The 21189-nt window shown below is 30.5% G+C and overlaps 3 protein-coding genes across 4 annotated transcripts; all 3 read left to right on the top strand.

Moving 5' to 3' along the window:
* Positions 1–1811: 1811 nt before the first annotated feature.
* LOC119678207 (serine/threonine-protein kinase meng-po) lies at positions 1812–20452 on the top strand. 2 transcript variants are annotated; one of them, XM_038089911.1, is made up of 8 exons: positions 1813–2002; positions 4806–5067; positions 5133–5232; positions 5324–5424; positions 18576–18657; positions 18745–19231; positions 19305–19665; positions 20131–20452. In XM_038089911.1, exons 1-8 carry the CDS (start codon positions 1946–1948, stop codon positions 20379–20381), a joined length of 1701 nt encoding a protein of 566 aa, XP_037945839.1. In that variant the 5' UTR covers positions 1813–1945; the 3' UTR covers positions 20382–20452. The 2 variants fall into 2 exon arrangements, with proteins under 2 accessions (XP_037945838.1, XP_037945839.1); XM_038089910.1 differs by having other exon boundaries at positions 1812–2002; positions 19305–20452.
* On the top strand, positions 9248–11367 carry LOC119678209 (probable cytochrome P450 6a18). Its single transcript, XM_038089912.1, has 2 exons — positions 9248–10840; positions 10911–11367. The coding sequence occupies exons 1-2, from the start codon at positions 9760–9762 to the stop codon at positions 11324–11326; spliced, it is 1497 nt and encodes a 498-aa protein (XP_037945840.1). The 5' UTR covers positions 9248–9759; the 3' UTR covers positions 11327–11367.
* LOC119678210 lies at positions 11996–13685 on the top strand. The gene is made up of 2 exons (XM_038089913.1): positions 11996–13537; positions 13596–13685. Exons 1-2 carry the CDS (start codon positions 12185–12187, stop codon positions 13602–13604), a joined length of 1362 nt encoding a protein of 453 aa, XP_037945841.1. The 5' UTR covers positions 11996–12184; the 3' UTR covers positions 13605–13685.
* Positions 20453–21189: the final 737 nt, after the last annotated feature.

Here is a 21189-nt window from a genome sequence, read left to right as displayed (position 1 = left end):
AATCCCAGCTTATAATGTCTTATAACATGTGTAGCGAATACTGACTTAAATAATTCGCTGTACACACTACAAATAATGGACATCTATTGTCTATAAACATAGAGTAGAGCTATGAAAAAATAAAGCTATATTCAATCTGTTCATAAAATAAATATAATATAAATATAATTAGTTAGTTAATTAGTTAGTTAGTTAATTAATTAGTTTATATAAATAAAAAATTAATAAGAATTGCTTGAAAATTAGATAGCATTCAAAAAACTATTTAAAATATGGTATATATATATACATACATTATATACGCTGAATTGGTTACCATTACCCACAAACTAGAGATTATTATGTATTCAATACAAGGCGTATAGCAGGAGGTGTTAGGTAAGAGTAAAGCCACCACTTTTAATATATTATTATGTTGAGGCTCATTGAGTCTATGCACTTGAGCCCTTTTACTCTCTATTAACTGCGAGGTTTCTTCATAACCGCTCTCCACGCCTTCTTTATCACTTCATTAGATTAAGTAATAATTGAACTCAGATCTGTATACCACCCCGAGGAGCCTGACTAAATATTTCCATATGAATTTTAAAATATATTTCAAAAAGCCTTTGAGAAGTAAGTCTCTGTAGATGCCAGGAATAATAAGCTAAACTTCCAGTAATGAAGATGTGAAAAAATAAGATCTCTATTATCTATTTAATCAAATTGGACAATCGTTTGTAAGACAATGAACTTATTATCTATAAAATAACATATTATCTTAAAGTCAATCATAAGTTGGCATGAGTTGTATTGTTTTCAGAACTATTTCAAAAAAATTTTTCTATAATAAATTTCAAAGCAATGTCCATTCTATTCAAAGTACCCACAAAGGTGCTTCTTAGAAATTTACTACTTACATCTCATGTAGAATTCCAGTGAAGCACTGGCACGGCACATCTGTATTGCCACTCATTATTTATGTTTCTATATCGAAGATACATTTCACAGAGGCTAGCCTTTCTTTGTGTCGATCGTTCGATCTACTCTAAATCAATTTAATGATGTTGTAATTAGTATTTTTATTTTATCTTCTACTAACTGCTGTGAAGAGATTAAATGAATGAATTTATGACATTTTCCAGGAAGAAGGAATAAACATTATTCATAACAAATCGCCTGCAAATTTATTTACATAATTTGTTCGTAATCGCGTGTATTCATTTATATACAAAAGAAAATGTTCGTTTTTTATTATGAAAATCGAGAAAATCTGTGAAATCTGTGAAATCTGTGAAATCTGTGAATAAAATTCTTCTACTGCAGTCGCAATCTTCGATGACTGCGACGAGCTAAAAATAAAATTCTTTTGTTGTTTTCTTTAGGAAATGTGGCCGCTACAAATCCTGGCACTTTTAATTGAACTTGCAACGCAAAACTGTGTATCTTAAATTATTTATTTACAAATGTTTAATGAAATACAACAAAAGTGTAAAACATGCAAAAAAACATATTGAAATGAAAATCATTTAAATACTCGCATATTGAAACTATGTGAATTTTATCCCAACTTAATGAAAGTTTTAATGCAAACTGTTGGCAGAATGAAATAAAACTTTTAAATAAATTATTTGAAAATAATTAATAAAAAGTTAAAAAATAAAAAATTTATTTAATTTACATATAATAAAGTGTTAATGCTTTTTTTTACTAATAGACAGTAAACGAAAAAAAATTGCTGCTATTAACATGAAATAAAAAAAAACCGCAAGAAAATTTTAAAATTATTTTTTTAAGAAAATAAATTGTGCAATAAAAGCAATGAAAGTGTGTTATTTCAAAATAGAAAACTCATAAAATAAATAAACAATAAAAATTAATTAAAATCAGTGAACCATACTCGTATAATTGAAACAGTTGAAAATAATTAAGATATAACGAATGAGATTTTCCAGCTGACAACAAAATGTCTAAAAAACCACGAGGGAATATTCACAAAATTCGAGAATTCGAGTTGGAAAAAGTGAGTTGAGATCATTTTTCAATTTTAAAATTATCTATCCCATTAAGATAATAATATAATAATATTATAATATAATAGATTAATAATGTATAATATAATAGAGTAATTATAAAACTCCACTAATATATTTTAATACAAAAAAATACATAATTTAGTATCTTACATAATTTTAATTAAAGAAAAATTAAATTAAATTAAATTTAAATTAAATTAATAAAATTAATTTTTGTTGTTGTAATATACTTCTTTTCGAAACCTTTCTTTTATATACAATAGTCTCTATTAAGTACAATAGTCATTGTCGTCATATTGTTATTAAACTCAAGATTTATTAAATAAATAATTATATATATTAATACATAATTTTAATTAAAAGAAAATTAAATTAAATTAAATTTAAATTAAATTAATAAAATTAATTTTTGTTGTTGTAATATACTTCTTTTCGAAACCTTTCTTTTATATACAATAGTCTCTATTAAGTACAATAGTCATTGTCGTCATATTGTTATTAAACTCAAGATTTATTAAATAAATAATTATATAATAATAAGTTAAATATTAATATTTAATTAAATATATAAAAATAATTTTAACATATTTAATATATTTAATATAATATATTTAATATATTAATATATTTAATATATTTAAATATATAAAAATATATTTAATACTATCTGTGTCCTATCTCATACTTGGAGCAGGTACCCTCTATCGAAGATAATAATTATTTAAAATTATATTAGATTAAGTAATAATTAATTAAATAATAATATTTAATAAAGTATATAAAAATATATTAAATACTATCTGTATCCTACCTGATTTTTGAGCAGGTCTCTCCTATCTGAGATACCAACTCAGCACTGCAGTATCTATGCTTACGGGTCACTACATAATAGGGAGGCATACTATAAGATTGGAGCACCCTACCTATAACAATTTTTGTAGCGGCTGTGGCTCTGAGAATGATTAGGAAACTCTGCTTCATCTCATGAATTAGTGCCTTTCTTTAGCTAGGAAAAGATTAAAAATCCTTTAAATTCTTTTTTTTTACTAACTTGACCGAGCTTACAGTCCTGCAATGTTAGGAACTTAGCCAAATGCTACCAAATGCTAGAACTGTCAGGTTGGTTTGCCTTAACCGAATCATGGAGTCGTTATCTTTTTCGGCGCTAGTCATATACTGAACTTTTAGTCTATGTACTGAACACTATTCCTGTTGTACTACAATGAAACTTTCTTTGAACTCAAATGAGCTTTCTTTCTAAAACCGCCATTCCAACCGACGTATCTACCTATCTGTATCCTAGATTTGTTGATAGTTTTAACGGAACACAAATACTTTCAATCACAGATTTTTACAATTTTGGCAGTTTAGTTTTAACAATATAATATGCTTTAAAACATTGATTAAGTTAATTTATAGCCTAGGTAAATGATGAGACTGCTTGATATCAGAATAGCATCTCCAAAGGGCTCTAATTCATCTACCTAATTCAGCGTGACACCTACATCCCAAAACGGAGCAATTTAATTATGCCTTTTCGGTATTTGAAAAGGTGTAAGTAATCGACTAATCTGCTAACTGTTTCAAACACTCCTTGCATATGTTACGTAGGTAGGCAGGTTATACTAGAAATTCCTTGGACGTATTTGCCGGTTGTGTTTCTGTATGAAAATCATCTAAAACTTTTGGCAAAATCTAAAATGCAATGACCTCGATTTGGACACCGCACATACTGGGACGGTAAAAAATGTGAGGTTCTTTATCGCTCTCCCCACAACTACCACAGGAATGGTTATCTGAGAGATTTAATCTGCAAACATGGCTTCCCAAACATTTATGACCTTTCAATAAACGTATCCCAGGACTGATATCTTTAGCAGTCGTCTCAATGAGATGACTGGATTTTTTCTTAATAGAACGCGCCCAACTTGAATACAGATGCCTGTATATCGTTGATAATAATTATCAATAATTTGCGCGATAATTAACAAAGTTAATTAAATAAAAATTGGATGCTTTGTAAACCCATATTGTTAAATTTTGAATATTAATATAGTTTGGTAAACCTAAAACGTAGCGGGTTTTTAAATAAATGGGTGCATAACAAAAATACGAGTTGATAAAAAGATTTGTAAATATAGAAAAATTACAGTAAATGAATAATAAATATATAATTTTTTATAACACTTTCAATATGAAGGATATTTAAGATTCTTTAAACTCAATGCTATATCTTGTTGTCAGTGCACAATAGATCAAGCTGGTCGGAGTGCATTAGGGGCCTAGCCTAACTCAAAACCAAAATCTTGTTGTCATCTGAGAAAGAACTATATATTCTTAAAAGTGGATTCAATACTATTTTAGAAAAGTTTTTGGTTAGGATTCTCATCGCTCATGACTATAGAATGTGAATTCTATTTATTATGAGTATGCATTCTAATCTTTGCACAAATATTCTAAATAGTCACTAATCCAATATTTCACTACGCATTTCGTCTTTCAGAAATTTTTGAAAGAAAAAAATTTTGATTTGATAAAAAAATGTTATGTTTTGACAACAAATTGTTTGGCCATCCGCCAAATAAAATTTTCTCATCGGCATGTGGTAAAAAGCAACGAAACACACCGATTTCTTTTTTTATTATTTTATTAAAAATTTTAGGTGGAATTGTAAACAATTAAATTGTTTAATAGCGAAATTAGAACACAATTTATTGACGAGTAGGTTAAATCCATTGCTTTGATTAATTTTTATTGCTGAAATTGAATGAATATTGCTGAACTTTTCAGATCAACTTGGTGGATGAGTTCGATATATTGCAAATAGTTGGTGAAGGATGGTTTGGAAAAATTTTACTAGTCGAGCATCGCGCCTCTCAGACCGAAATGGTATTAAAAGCGGTACCAAAGCCCTATGTATCTCTACGTGACTTCTATCGTGAGTTTCATTATGGGCTGCATCTAGGCATACATAGAAATATAGTAACTACATATGATGTGGCATTTGAGACGGCCGGCTTCTATGTATTCACACAGGAATATGCACCATTAGGTAAAGTAATAAAAATAAATTTATATGTTATTTAATCATTATTTTTTTTCTTTGATAATGATCAGGTGATCTTACATCCAATGTGACTGATACTGGAGTCGGTGAGGTATACAGTAAACGTGTAGCTAAACAGGTTGCTTCAGCTTTAGATTATATGCATTCAAAGTAAATTTTTATGAATAAATATTTTATTTATTGTTTATTTTAGTGTGTATAATAAAATATATGTAAATTATATCTCTTTATCATTTTTCAGAGACATTGTGCACAGGGATGTGAAATTAGATAATGTACTCATATATCGCTCGGACTTTTCACGAGTAAAATTATGTGATTTTGGTGAATCGTTTCAATCCGGTAAGTAAAAATAAGAGATGAATTAAAATCTGATTATAAAATATACAGTACGCGCTCAGTTATGTGAACTAATTCAGACAGAGCAAGTTCACATAATCGAAATGTTCACCATGGTAAATCGAAATTTTTTTTTAAGTTTTTTCCCTAATTTTATTAATAAAAATACTTTATATGAATATAATGTTTAGTAACACTTGTTATCCAGGCATTTTTTGAACGTTCATAATCCACTGGATGCAAACATTTTTTAAAGCATCTTGACTTTGCTGCTTTCCCCACAGGTTTTACTTTATGATCGCCAGATACATTTGTGCAGCCTAAAAATATAAGGCGCGCTTTTTCAAGCTTTTGCCCAGGTGCAGCTGTTTCATGTTTGCAAACCAAAGTTTTATATAGATATAGATATAATCTTCTATTAGGTTATGCGCTTTTACTAACGAATTAAAAGTGCTTTTAAAGGGATTCACAAGATGAGAACTCGAAAATAACTTTTCCCGTGAAATTTTTAGAAGCTTTATTCCAAATCTTCGCTAAACTTCTGAACCCATCCATCGCTTGGAAAAAATATTCGTCTTTTCTTTCAAAATGTTATTTATCTCTTTTGCTTTTGTTTTCAATATTTCACGACAGACTGGAAGAGTTCTACTTCGTTGTGCACAGAACCATTCATATAATTTTGCCTCGACTTTATACGTCTCTCCGAATTTCAAAGTTTTCCTTTTAGCACCAGCCACATAAATGTCTGTGGTACCTAAATCTTTTTGTATTTTTTTTATCGCACTAACTGAAGATTCTGATATGTAGTATTTTTTTCAAATCGATGTAACCGATGATCAACTTTCTAAACTTCTAATCAAGTCACATAACGATCACATAATGTTAAAACTTTTCCCGGCATTGTGATGTCGACTGAGAAATCAATTTCACCTTTTGCGAAAAAAGCCTATGCAGAATACCATTAATTGCAAAAGTAAATAAGAAAAAACAAAAAAATACGACATAGTAACTGTTTCATCAGAAAGCTGGGGCCTTGAAATTGAAATAACATTGTAACAAAAACGAAATATGCTCATCGTTTAAGATAAATTATATTATTTGTAAGCCTTAGAACAAAAAAATGAAACCAAGAATAAAAATTTTTAGTTGTTCACATAATTGAATTATCACCTTGTTCACTCTATAGAATACCACGTGTTAAATTTTTCGGCAATTTTTTTGTTCACATAATGGGATATTTACTTAATCGAGTATTCACATAACCGAGCGTATACTGTTTTGAAATGTATAGCTGTTATACATTAGTGTATGAAATTTATGTCTTTAATAGTGACATTGTTTACTAACCTGGTAGATGAAATAATTGAGAATATATTTTCGCGAATGGATTTGAAAGTAAGACAATTAATAAATGTCCATCTATGGATGGTCGGCTATTACAAAAGATCGCCAAGTGAAAGGTGCTCATGAGACTGTTTTATATATCCAATACGTAATGAATTTTTGATGAGTGCATGATTGCATGTAAATGTGTTTTTATCTGCTAGTATTTATGGACTTGTAGCGATGGTTGTTAACAATATATTTGTTAAAAACTAATAATTTGACTTTTTTCGGATAAATCAGGTGTAGAAGGAATATGTGAGAATGAACGCGGCAAATGGGGTTCTAAGTTCATTTTGATTTCAATACAATTTATAACCATCTACAAAATTTTCATTCAATACAAATGATCACGTTTCGTTTATATTAATTACTTAATCAAATGCAAATTTTAAAAGCAATGTTTATGCTTCTTTTCATATAAATATAAAAAAATTTCGATGATACATTAGTAGACGATCTATTTTACGGGGGTGTATAAAAGCTCTATTCTTACTATATATCCTATACCTATACCTATATTTAAAACTTATACTTCTGTAATAATGTGTGTACTTTATGACATTGTATGATTTGAGCCCACGTTCGATTTTGAGCTTCGGACTAGTTTGATGTCGGGGTGCAAAACGGTGCAATAGAGAAAAATGAAATATAAAAACATTGATTTAGATAATGTGAAGATTGTGTATTTAGTTTCGCCTATTTTTAAGTTTCTACGTTTTCTAAAATAAATATTGCGGCTTTGCAATACTTAAGCGTGCTTTATATAATTTTCTATGAAAAAACTTGTATTCTCTACGTTTACACTCCAAATTCTCACTGTTTGGCAAATGTCATTCAGATTGAGATTTAGAAGTGCAATGGAGGCATCTGTCAATGGGTATTTCAAGCGATATAACGTATACTCACCTTCTTGAATACTAATTTGATTGTATTACCGAATGGATGTGTGTCTTGATACGTAGTCAATATAATGATTGGTGAGAAAAATATTAAGATGCAAAATAAGATGCGATAGTTCAAACTTAATTCAAACTTTCATTTTCGTCGATTACGGTATCTTTGAAGTTAATTGAAAACATTTTACTATCCAGCATATCATGAATTTTATTAGTTAATTGTATCAACATCAGCATATTTGGTAACAAATATAATCAATGATCTTTTGAATGATCTTTTTCTGTTTTTTGGATTGAGTGTGATATCAAAAATTATTTGGATATTTCAGTGCCTGCCTAGAAGAGTGGATATGCATTGAGTCCCGTAGGAAAGTCATTTGAAATTTGCACTCTTTTATTTGTGGTCAATTTAAATTTCTACACTCTGTATCATTTTAAAGTTAATTTTAAACATACACTTATTTTGACTGCATATTTTAACTGGGGCACAACTCGTAATGTTTGTCTGAATTCGCCTAGGAGGAATATCAAAGCACCACAAAACAGTCTGTCGTTTCTTGATATGGCGTCCAGAACTTTCAAGAACTTAAGCAATAACGGTATATTGTTTAATGTTATACATTACATTTTCATTAGTATGAATGCTTGAAGGCAATTTCAATAATTCGGTATCTTTGTTTGTAAATCAGAATATTCTTGTGTAGTTCTTAAAGAATATTTTCGTAAATCGCAATAAACACTGTATATCTATTTGGCACCTGTTTGGTGATAGATGAATAGTGCATAAATCTTATCCTCAAGGCTTTAAGTTTGAGTTATGTACACTGTACAGGGTTTGGCAACCGTCATATAGAATCAGTCACCAGCGATGCACGTAATGAAGCCTCTGATATGGCAATCGAGTGTTGACGATGATTAAGAATCATGCTTAACTTATATGGGTCATTCTTTACAAACCGTAAACGGATAAACGGATTTTAGCAAAAAATGACCTCATGATCACCGATTTGGCTGAAATTTTTTTTATGAGCTCCTCTTATAATATAAAAAGAAAAAGATTAGATGAAAACAAAAATACATGTAAACGTAATGATGATGGGGAAAAAACGGCTCTTTCTGAACATTTTCATTCTAGTGGATATTATTTAAACTTTGATGAAGTAATAACGCTTGAAATCGAAAATAATTATCAAAAAAGATTAATGAGTGAAGTTATTCACATCATATTAAATAATGAACAGGTGGTAAACTACAAGAGAGACACCGATAATTTTAGCACATTTTACTCTAATTAACTGGATAAATACCAGTTGATCAGAAATAAGAGATAAAAACCAATAAAAGTTAGCCGTTTGGTTTATATTTATTGAAAAATATGAAGAGAAAAAAGAGAACGTTCTGATTTTTGGCCCAATATTATCATATTGTTTTAGTTTTCTTAGTTTTGTTATATATGTCCAAAAAATTAGTTTTAATTTGTGATTTTTAATTTTTATATTTTAAATGGTTAATTTTATTTTTATTGTTAATTACGATAGTTGAACACCAAATGTATGCATTTTAAAGAATCAGGTATTTATATATCAATGTGTTGACGAAGCACAGATAAAGTTCTTGAATAAAGAACAAAATATTTGCGAATATCTTTAACTAAATGCGTCTCATTGTTCGTGTCTTATAGCTGATAAAAATCTAAACAACAAAAAAAACGAGTAGTATTTTTGACCGCTGTAGGTAATATAAAAATGATGTCTGTCAAGAATTCAACATTCAACAGAGGAACCTATACCTACTTTCAACAGACCCGTCAAATACTTGTAATCATATGTAAATTTTATTATTATCATATTATTATACATTCAAATTATGGTATATGTACTTTGAGTCTAACAATTATTATAAGAACTTAATCATATAATTGAGCAACGTAAAAAACTTGTTTAATTATCGACAAGTAATTTTTCTTTAAAAACCAAGAAATTACGAAACAATATAAGTCTATTGGATTGCTGATTTGCAGTCAATCCCGCAATCTGCGTGAAATAGTACTGTCAACATGGAGTTAATAAGAATCCTTGCATACTTTATTTTCGGAAGTTTCCTGCTCATATACTTGGCATTGAAGAGAAACAATTCCTATTTTAGTAAACGTGGCATATTGCATGATAAACCAGAACTGTTTTATGGCAATCTCAAGGAGTTTACGCGATCCAAAACATTATATCAAATTATTCGTGAATATTATATGAAATATAAAGGAACTGGGAGATTCGTTGGATTCTATTTATATATGCGAAAAGCGATGGTGTTATTAGATCTTGATTTAATTCAAGATATATGCGTTAAGGATTTTGAAAATTTTACTGATCACGGATATTACTACAACGAAAAAGATGATCCAATTTCTGCACACTTGGTACATTTGGATGGTGTACGGTGGAAAACAATGCGAGCGAAATTAACTCCAGCTTTTACAACTAGAAAAATTAAATTCATGCTTACTTCAGTAGTCGACATTGCAAATCAGTTAGTTAGTGTTTTGGAAGAAACGTTAAGTTCAACGAATATGGATGATGGGGTTCATTGTGATGATCTTATGGTACGGTATACAACTGATGTTACTGGAAGTGTTGCATTCGGTTTAAAATGTAACAGTTTAAACGATCCAAATTGCGAATTTGTAGCAATCACCAAAAAGATTTGCTATTATAGATATAGTATGCCAATGGTGGCATTAATGACTTTATTTCCAAATTTGTTTCGAAAACTAGGATTTAAAATTATTATTGAAGAAGTTTCTCAATTTTTTTTACGAGTTGTTCGTGAAACTGTGGAATTTCGAGATCGAACTGGTGAACAACGAAAAGATTTTCTTAACATTCTCAAGGAGTTAAGAAAACCTAATACTGTAGATAATTTGACAATGGATGAGATAACTGCACAAGCATTTGCATTCTTTTTAGCAGGTTATGAAACAAGTGCTAGTGTCCTGAGTTTTTGCTTATATGAATTGGCATTAAATCAAGACATACAGGATAAGGCCAGAAGAGAAATAAATGAAATCATTGCTCAGCATGATGGAAAGCCAACCTATGAAGCAGTAAAGGAAATGAAATATCTACTTCAAGTTATGTATGGTGAGTTGTTAGGTGTGACAGATGTAATAAACAAAATATCATAAGACAATTTTTTTCTGTTTGCTATTAGAAACTATTCGTATGTATTCAGTAGTTCCGGGTCTTGTCCGCAAAACCGCAGAAGACTATATTGTATCTAATACAAATTATGTTATTGAAAAAGGAACTACTGTGATTATACCATTGGATGCCATACACTATGATCCAGATATATATCCAAATCCTGAACAATTTGATCCAGAACGATTTACAAAGACAGAAGTCGAAAATCGTCATCCAATGGCGTGGTTGGGGTTTGGCAGAGGAGGTCGAGCATGTATTGGTTATAGATTCGCGGAAGTGCAGGTGTTGATTGGATTATCTTTATTACTTAAAAATTTTCGATTTTCGCCCACACAGAAGACCCAGATACCAATGAAGTTTAATATGTACAAATTGTTTCGAGGTCCTGAAAAGGGAGTTTATTTGAAAGTGGAGAAATTATGAATAATATTTTAAATACGGATAACATTTCTTTTAAAAAGTTGTTGAAGTATATGAAATTAAGAATATATTTTTAAAAATAATTGTTATACATATCAATAAATGGTATTTAAATAATTTTAAAACATAAGTTGTTTTTTAATTAGTTTGTAGTATTTAGACTTCATGGAGTGTAGCTAGGTATCACAATAGAAAAAAAGTTAATCAGTAGACTTGCTTATGGAAGTAGTTTTTCATTTTATATCAATTATTTGTCATTACAGGTAGTTAATTGAATATTTGAAAAGAAAAACTCTTCATAAGACATAGGTTCATTACTGTCCACTTTGTTTGTATTCATAGCAATCGGCTTAAGGTAACCGATTGGTGGATTTAAGATACATAATTATATTTTATTATCCCAATTATCATCACTTTGTTTTAATTAAAATTGTTTTTTATTATCTATTATCTTCTTTCTATATTATATTTTATTTATTTACAAATACTTTGTTTCATTTTCATGTGTCTATTTTTATTATTTTAGACATATATTGATCAAAGTTAAATCAGTAATTTATTATACTAGTGGAAACTATCGATTGTACTATTGAAAACATTTTACCAAAGAACTATATTTGTATATACAGTACGCGCTCAGTTATGTGAACTAATTCAGACAGAGCAAGTTCACATAATCGAAATGTTTACTATTGTGGCAACGCTAAATTAAAAGTGACAGATAGTTTTTGACATACAGTATGAAACGAGTTAGTTATAGTTAAGCATTGTACGAGAAGAGTAAGAAATTGAAACGTGTTAAAAATAAAGGAAAAACTATTGCTTAAAATATCAGAAGTGGGATTATTCAACATTAATAAAATGTCTGACATCAAAAAACTTCAGCTTTATACTTTAGTTGAATTAAAAGCTTGGTTGGAGGAGCTTGGATGTAAAACAAGTGGTAATAAAAACGAATTAATTCGCCGATTAATTCAAATACCTGAGGAACGCCGTGGTGTTTTTCTAGGAAAAACGACAAAAATATTAAATGATCTGACGCTTACGGAACATGTTGGCGCCGACGCCGATGCATGCGCAAGCAACAACAATAGTAACTCTGAAGAAGATGACAATCATATTCTTGAGGAACAACAAATTATACAAACACATAAAAAGAAGAATCAAATGAGTGAAATTGTAAGTCAGAAACAAATGATAACAGAACAAATGACAGCGAATATGAGTCGAATGAGTGTTATGAACACAAATATTGAGCGAGAAGAAAATAATAACAGTGTCTCTGCTGCACAAGTCAATTCGTTAAAGGAGAACGAAAATGAACTCTTGAAATGGGAGCTCAAACTGTTAAAACGAGAGCTAAACATAGAAAGACGAGAAAAAGAAATTTTAATGAGAGAAAATAAAACATTAAAAAAAGAAAGCCAACAGAACGAAAAAAAAGATTACGCGTTAAATAATAAAGTTAATTTTTCAACTATAAAAGAATTGCTGTCCGAATTTTCTGGAACTGGTGATAATTTTCAGCTTTGGGAAGCACAATTACAAAGTATCCGAACGGCTTATAATCTGGATGATAATAATACTAGAGCACTGATTTCTAACAAACTCAATGGAAAGGCGTTAAAGTGGCTACATACAAGAAACGATTTAATGACTGTACCAATTGAAACCCTAATAAACGATATGGGGAAACTGTTTGAAGACCGCTCAACTAAACTGCAGCTGAAACGTACATTTGAAGCCAGAAGGTGGCAAACAAATGAGACTTTTGAAGAATATTTTTACGATAAGACCATTCTCGCGGGTAAGTTGTGCATTGAAGAAACTGAGCTGCTGGAGTACATTGTGGAGGGGATTCCAGACTATGGTTTATGTTCACAAGCTAAATTACAATGTTTCCGTGACAAGTACCAACTATTGGAAGCGTTCCACAAAATAAGTCTTCCAAAACCAGCAACACCAAAACAATCATTGACTGTTCGCCAGAACACTTCGAATGAAAAATCAACATCAGCCGATTTTGTGGTTTCTGCATCGACTCGTTGCTATAATTGCAACTCTCTTGGGCATGTTGCAGCTGAATGCCGCAAACCAAAGCGGGAGCCGAGGGCGTGTTACGTTTGTGCGCAAATGGGACATCGAGCAGCTGACTGCTCAATGAGGAAAACGCAAGTTCATTATGCCGACGCTGTTGAGGGTGATAACGAATACGTAAGAAATATAAAATTTAGTTTTAATTATTCAAATATTGATCAGTCACTGTATTTAGAATCATTAATTGACACTGGTAGTCCAATCAGTTTTATACGCCAACAGTTCGTGCCACTTGTTAAGTTAATAAATCAAGAAAAATGTAAAATTTTAAATTTTTGTGGTATAAACAAAAGTCATTTACAAATACTTGGACAAATAGTATGCACAGTTTTATATGATAATAAAAAAATAAATCTTAAATTATTCATAGTAGCTAATGAAACTATGAGTTACCCAGTTCTATTAGGAAGAGATTTTTTGAAGAAAGCTAAATTAAAATTAGTAATACAACATGATCCAACTGAACAGTTAATTAATTTTAATCAAAAGAATAAAGATTGTGATGAAAATACTATTAACGATTTAATGAATATTGAATACCATGAACCAATTCATGAGATTAGTGTTAATAATAGTGATGTTGACTACAATACTAGAAAGAAATTTAATATGTTGTATGAAGATTATGTAAACCGCAAACGTCCAGATGAACCTGAGATAAAGTGCGAAATGAAATTAATTTTAAATGATGATAAACCCTTCCAATACCATCCACGTAGGCTATCATATCACGAAAAGCAACAAGTAGAGTCAATTATTGACGAGTTAATGAGAAAAAAAGTTGTGAGGCCTAGTAATTCAGAGTATGCATCTCCTATTGTTCTGATTAAAAAGAAAACAGGTGATACCCGATTATGCGTAGATTTCAGAACTTTGAACAAAGTCACATTGAAAGATAACTATCCACTACCATTAATCGACGATTTACTTGATCGACTGGCGGGTAAAACTTTATTTTCATTGTTAGATTTAAAGAGTGCTTTTTATCACGTGCACATGAGTGAGGATTCTATTAAATATACTGCTTTCGTAACTCCATTAGGACAGTTTGAATTTTTAAAAATGCCTTTCGGGTTAAGAAATGCACCTTCGGTTTTCCAACGTTTTGTGAACCAAGTTTTTGACGATTTGATCAGATCAGGAAAAATAGCGATATATTTAGATGATATAATGATCGCCACGAAATCTGCTGACGAACATTTACAAATTTTAACAGAAGTGTTCGACAGACTAGTAAATAATAAATTAGAGCTGCGTTTAGATAAGTGTAGATTCATGGAATCAAAAATAAACTATCTAGGCTATATAATTTCTAAAGAAGGGATACAACCTGACGGGAAGAATATAGAATCAGTTGTTAATTTTCCAGTGCCGCATAACGCTAAAACAGTTCATAGTTTTCTTGGATTGTGTTCATATTTTAGAAGATTTATTCAACAGTTTTCATTATTGGCACAACCATTATATGACTTAGTTCGCAAGAACTCAGTTTTTCAGTTTGGACTAAAAGAAGTAGAATGTTTTGAAACTCTTAAACAAAAATTAATTGATGCTCCTATTCTTGCGATATACGACCCAAGAGACCAAACAGAACTACACTGTGATGCTAGTTCACATGGTTTCGGGGCTATAATGTTACAAAAAAAGGGGGATGGTAAGCTTCACCCAATTTTCTATTTTTCAAAAAGAACAACTGAACATGAATCAAAATATCACAGTTTCGAGTTAGAAACATTAGCTATTATTTATGCTCTACGCAGATTCAGGATATATTTACATGGAATAAAATTTAAAATTGTAACCGATTGTCATTCATTAGCGTTAACCTTAAACAAAAAAGAAATAAATCCCAGGATAGCCAGATGGGCCCTGGAGTTAGAAAATTTTGATTACTCTTTAGAGCACCGTAAAGGAGAAAAGATGCAGCACGTAGATGCACTTAGTAGAAACACGAATATACTAGTGTTAGAAGAAAATACTTTTGAACAAAATCTATCCATATGTCAGTACCAAGATGAGGTAATTAATGAGATAAGGAAGAAATTAGAAAAAGAAGAGAGTAGTTACTTTGAAATGAGAAATGGGTTGGTCTATAAAAAGAAAGGAAACACCATACTGTTTTATGTGCCAAACAATATGGAGAGGAATATACTACAGCTTTATCATGATGATATGGGACATTTCGGATGCGATAAAGTTGCTGATTCTATACTTAAATCTTATTGGTTTCCGAAACTCAGAACAAAAATAAAAGATCATATCGCCAATTGTCTAAAGTGTATAACTTTTTCAGCAAAGTGCGGAAAGCACGAGGGGTATTTACACAATATTCCAAAGGGCTTAGTCCCTTTTGAAACTGTCCACATTGATCATTTTGGTCCAGTTAAAATTAAAAATTCTAAAAAGAAGTATGTATTCTTGATAGTAGACGCTTTTTCTAAGTTTGTTAAATTGTATACTACGCGAACAACTAGCACAAGAGAAGTTTTAGGGTGTTTAAAATCATATTTTAATTCGTATAGTAGACCAAATATTATTATTTCCGATCGAGGGAGTGCATTTACATCAAAAGACTTTGAAGATTTTCTTAGTTGCTGTAATATTCGACATATAAAAATCGCCACAGGTTCGCCACAAGCGAATGGTCAAGTAGAGAGAATAAATCGGAGTTTAGCACCAATGATTGCTAAAATGACTAACGCAGGGTATACAGCTTCGTTAGATAAAATTATGCCTGATATAGAGTTCGCTTTTAATAACACGATTCATAGAAGTACTGGAATAACACCGAGTGAACTATTATTTGGAATTAGACAAAAGGGAATGGTTGTGGACTATTTGAAAGAAAATTTAGACGAGTTAAGGGCTGATGACGTTCTGAGAGATCTTAGGCAAGTAAGAAAAGAGGCTTCAGATCAAATTGTAAAAAATCAAAACTATAATAAATCGCTTAAAGACCGTCATAGAATTCAGAAAACATACAAAGAAGGAGAATATGTAGTTGTGAAAAATTTTGTTAGTGAGGCAGGCGCCAGTAAAAAGATTTTGCCAAAATATAAAGGACCCTATAGGATTACTAAAGTTCTACCTAATGACCGATATCTAGTAAAGGATGTAGAGGGATTCCAAGTTAGTCAGATACCTTATGAGGGGGTATGGGAAGCGGCAAATATTAAGCCATGGATTGGCAATTCATATCGAAAAGGTTCAATCGGGACGATTGCGGGTCAGGATGGCCGAACTGTGGCAACGCTAAATTAAAAGTGACAGATAGTTTTTGACATACAGTATGAAACGAGTTAGTTATAGTTAAGCATTGTACGAGAAGAGTAAGAAATTGAAACGTGTTAAAAATAAAGGAAAAACTATTGCTTAAACTATGGTAAATCGAAATTTTTTTTTTAAGTTTTTTCCCTAATTTTATTAATAAAGATACTTTATATGAATATAATGTTTAGTAACACTTGTTATCCAGGCATTTTTTGAACGTTCATAATCCACTGGAAGCAAACATTTTTTAAAGCATCTTGACTTTGCTGCTTTCCCCACAGGTTTTACTGTATGATCACCAAATGCCCAGGTGCAAGATGAGAACTCGAAAATAACTTTTCCCGTGAAATTTTTAGAAGCTTTATTCCAAATCTTCGCTAAACTTCTGAACCCACCCATCGCTTGGAAAAAATATTCGTCTTTTCTTTCAAAATGTTATTTATCTCTTTTGCTTTTATTTTCAATATTTCACGAGACACGAAAGAGTTCTACTTCGTTGTGCACAGAACCATTCATATAATTTTGCCTCGACTTTATACGTCTCTCCGAATTTCAAAGTTTTCCTTTTAGCACCAGCCACATAAATGTCTGTGGTATCTAAATCTTTTTTTATTTTTTTTTATCGCACTAACTGAAGATTCTGATATGTAGTATTTTTTTCAAATCGATGTAACCGATGATCAACTTTCTAAACTTCTAATCAAGTCACATAACGATCACATAATGTTAAAACTTTTCCCGGCATTGTGATGTCGACTGAGAAATCAATTTCACCTTTTGCGAAAAAAGCCTATGCAGAATATCATTAATTGCAAAAGTAAATAAGAAAAAACAAAAAAATACGACATAGTAACTGTTTCATCAGAAAGCTGGGGCCTTGAAATTGAAATAACATTGTAACAAAAACGAAATATGCTCATCGTTTAAGATAAATTATATTATTTGTAAGCCTTAGAACAAAAAAATGAAACCAAGAATAAAAATTTTTAGTTGTTCACATAATTGAATTATCACCTTGTTCACTCTATAGAATACCACGTGTTAAATTTTTCGGCAATTTTATTGTTCACATAATGGGATATTTACTTAATCGAGTATTCACATAACCGAGCGTACACTGTATATACTTATTGTATAATAAGTTTTTATGCAAAAGTGAAGTGACAATTTTTAATGAAATTTTCATTTTGAGCAATAACAATTCACTATCTTTAATGGACCGACAATCACCGTCAAACAATTTTTTTAATTCCAAGTAGGTGTCTGGTCAAATGAGGTTTATTTGTTCCAAATAATAAAAAGATAAATTAACTGCAAAACATTTATATATCTAAGATGAGCGTCCGTTCTACAGTAGTATCCGTTAGGAGAGTTTTGTATGTACAATTACACTCTATAACATATATACTATATATACATTGCACACATTTTTATTTGCAAATATCATACCTATGCAATACACACATTAAAAATATTTTCTAAATAAAGGATTGATTATATTCAATATAATAGTGTTCACTATTGGCCCGAAATATGTCGGTTTCCTAATATAGAATAAAGAAACTTAAAATAAAAGATCCACCAACATATGTATATATCACTTATTAGCAGTCAAGGGCTGATACAAGTGTTGCAGAAATTGATTTCCTTCGCAAGATAATTCTTTCAGAATTTTTGATGTTATGATCATATATGCTATAACTTTAAAGTCTTGAATTTTTGCCAGAAGTTTTTCTACGGGAGATTTTATATCGATAGATCGAATTTGTGTTTGAAGTTCTTTTGTTTATTTTGTTTTAAAAAGAGCAATCAACATACTTTAATCTCCTTGCTTCCATCTCATTGTATAATTTTATTAATCAAATTTTACTATTTTTTCTTCCAGGAACTCTGGTTGAAAGGCGTAACGAGTGGTTGCCTTATAGTCCGCCTGAAGTATTAGAAGTAAAGCCAGAAAGTACCTACAGGTTAACAATAAAACATGCATAAAATAATAATATATAACGCATAAACTTATCACTTATAATATTATACCTATATTTCTGAAATTTCAGCGCTGATCCGAATCACGATGTTTGGCAATTTGGTATTGTCATATTTGTTTGTTTAACTGGTTGCTTACCATGGCAAAAAGCTGGATCGGATGACCCACGTTACATGCGGTATATAGCTTGGCATGGCTCTATGATGTTGCCAATGCGAAGAACACCAAAACTGTTTAAACTTTTGTCATCGCGTGCCCAACGTATGTTTCGACGCTTTCTAGAACCGCGAGCTGACAGACGTCCAAAAAATTTTACGGACTTAGCCAAATTCCTAGATGATCGATGGCTGGCCAAAAGTGCTGAAAAAGAGATGGCTGAATATGAAACAGATGAATTATGTCCATCAATGTATTCGTTTCACAGCAGTCCCGATGAGAAACATCGTCTTTTATACCATTTAGCTGATTGTGGTATCGAAACAAATGTAGATAGACAAACCAAAAAGAATCGTATAAAAGATTGGATAGAGAACTCTGTCATTACTGAAGAAGATGAGGTTTGCATAATTTTTATACTACATAATTTTTTCAATTTAAAATTAAATTCATAATTATAATTATTTTATTTAGGAAGAAATTGAGGATACAAATTCAACATCACCATCATCATCTATTTCGCGTGAACCTGTTCCAGGCCATATATCATCAATTAAAAACACAATCAACACAGAAAAAACCAAAGATATTAAAACAACACTTAAGGATGCAGCACAAAAACATTTCGATCCACGCACAGGTGCACTACAACAAGGTCCTAGTGAAATGGGTGTCACTGTATCTGCACCAAAGTCATTAAGTCCATCAATGTCTACATTAAATAATGCAGATAGTATGTGTGGCAGTATACTAACTCTTGGTTCTCGTCAAGACTTAATATCGAGCAACTTACAAATGTATAACTACAATTCCGATGTCAATCTTAACCGTTTAGGTGAGCCCATCAATACAATGCACAGCTTTCTTAATCCAACGCTTAGTAGCGCTGATATATTGAATCAGAAAAATGAATCTTTATATATTACTAATACTAATAATAAATCTGGCACATCTAACCAAATAAATAGCAGAGGAAATATGAGGAATATTCAGCGTTCGAAGTCCGATTCAGTAAGAACAGCATTGTATGCTAGTTCGCCATCTATAAACACCACAACTTATTTGCCTAACAATGTAACTAATCAGCAAGGTAATAGCTATTACAATAATGCAACTACGGTGGAAGCACCGAACGCAAATGCTAACCAAACTTTTGGTTCAAATAATAAATCTGTCACTTTTGCTGGCCTAACTAACGCCTTTCAATCGCTTGCGCAAATTTCTTTGCCACCAAATGCAACAACACAACAACAACAAATGCCTTCAAAAGTATTTAATCAATCATTATCTGATTCTACAGTTAAAGATAGTGCGTATGGTTCTATTGACACCAATGGCAGTCCCGCGAGAAATTCAAATAATTATGAATCAAATGGAAATATACAAAATAACAAAATGGATGTTCCACAACAAAATAGTGCCGTTCGCACCCAGAATTCTCAACAACAACAGCAACAACAACGGATCTATAGAGGTGCTGTTACTTCTACTATGAAGGACACAGCTTACGATCGTGTCGTAGTAACAAATAATGCCAAAAAGAGAAGATGAATGTTATACAGTGTTTTTATTTTGTAATTTGTATCCTATTAAATACTTTACGTATATATTATTTATTAAAGTTCCATATAATATAATATAATGTATTTGTCTGATATTATTTTTTTAATAAATTTTAATTATTAAAATAAAATTAGTTAATAAATTATAATTAATATTATATAACACATGCAAGTATTGATAAATTATTTCTTATATATTTAGATCCTAGAATAAGATGTGTTTAGTCAAACTTCTTTCTTGAACATTGTTCGTTACTCTCCGAAAAATTTCAATAAAACTTTAACAAACTATGTTTGATGGACGATAGTATACAGCTTTCTAAATAGTAGGTACAACAGACGCTAATGTATCCAGAAAAGTGTCTGCTTCTTTACTTTACTATTGGAAGTACTACATGCAGTATCAGCTCGAACATTGTCTTTCAATATTTTTATTTTTATGCATTTCCAATAATAATAATAATAATAATAAGTAATGGTTACTTCATATTCTAATCCGATATTTGTAAATATAAATGGTGTTTATTGTATTAAATTAATTTTTTTGTGTTAAATAGAATTTATTCTATTATATATTATTTATTATCCTAAATAGTAGTTATTTTGATAAATGGTATTTATTATAATAAAAAGTATTTATTGTGATAAATGCTGTTTATTGTAATAAGTAGTTTTTATTGTAGTATATGGTATTTATTTTTATAAATGATATTTACTGTAGTAAATAAAATGTGTTATGAATTGTGAAAAAAGCTACGCTTATTGGTGGTACTGTATTACCGATTAGGCCACATAGG

This window comes from Teleopsis dalmanni, chromosome 2 (assembly GCF_002237135.1).
Source record: "Teleopsis dalmanni isolate 2A chromosome 2, ASM223713v2, whole genome shotgun sequence".
NCBI lineage: Eukaryota > Metazoa > Arthropoda > Insecta > Diptera > Diopsidae > Teleopsis > Teleopsis dalmanni.
The sequence above is the reverse complement of the archived record's forward strand: the minus strand, read 5'-3'. Positions and strand labels throughout refer to the sequence as shown.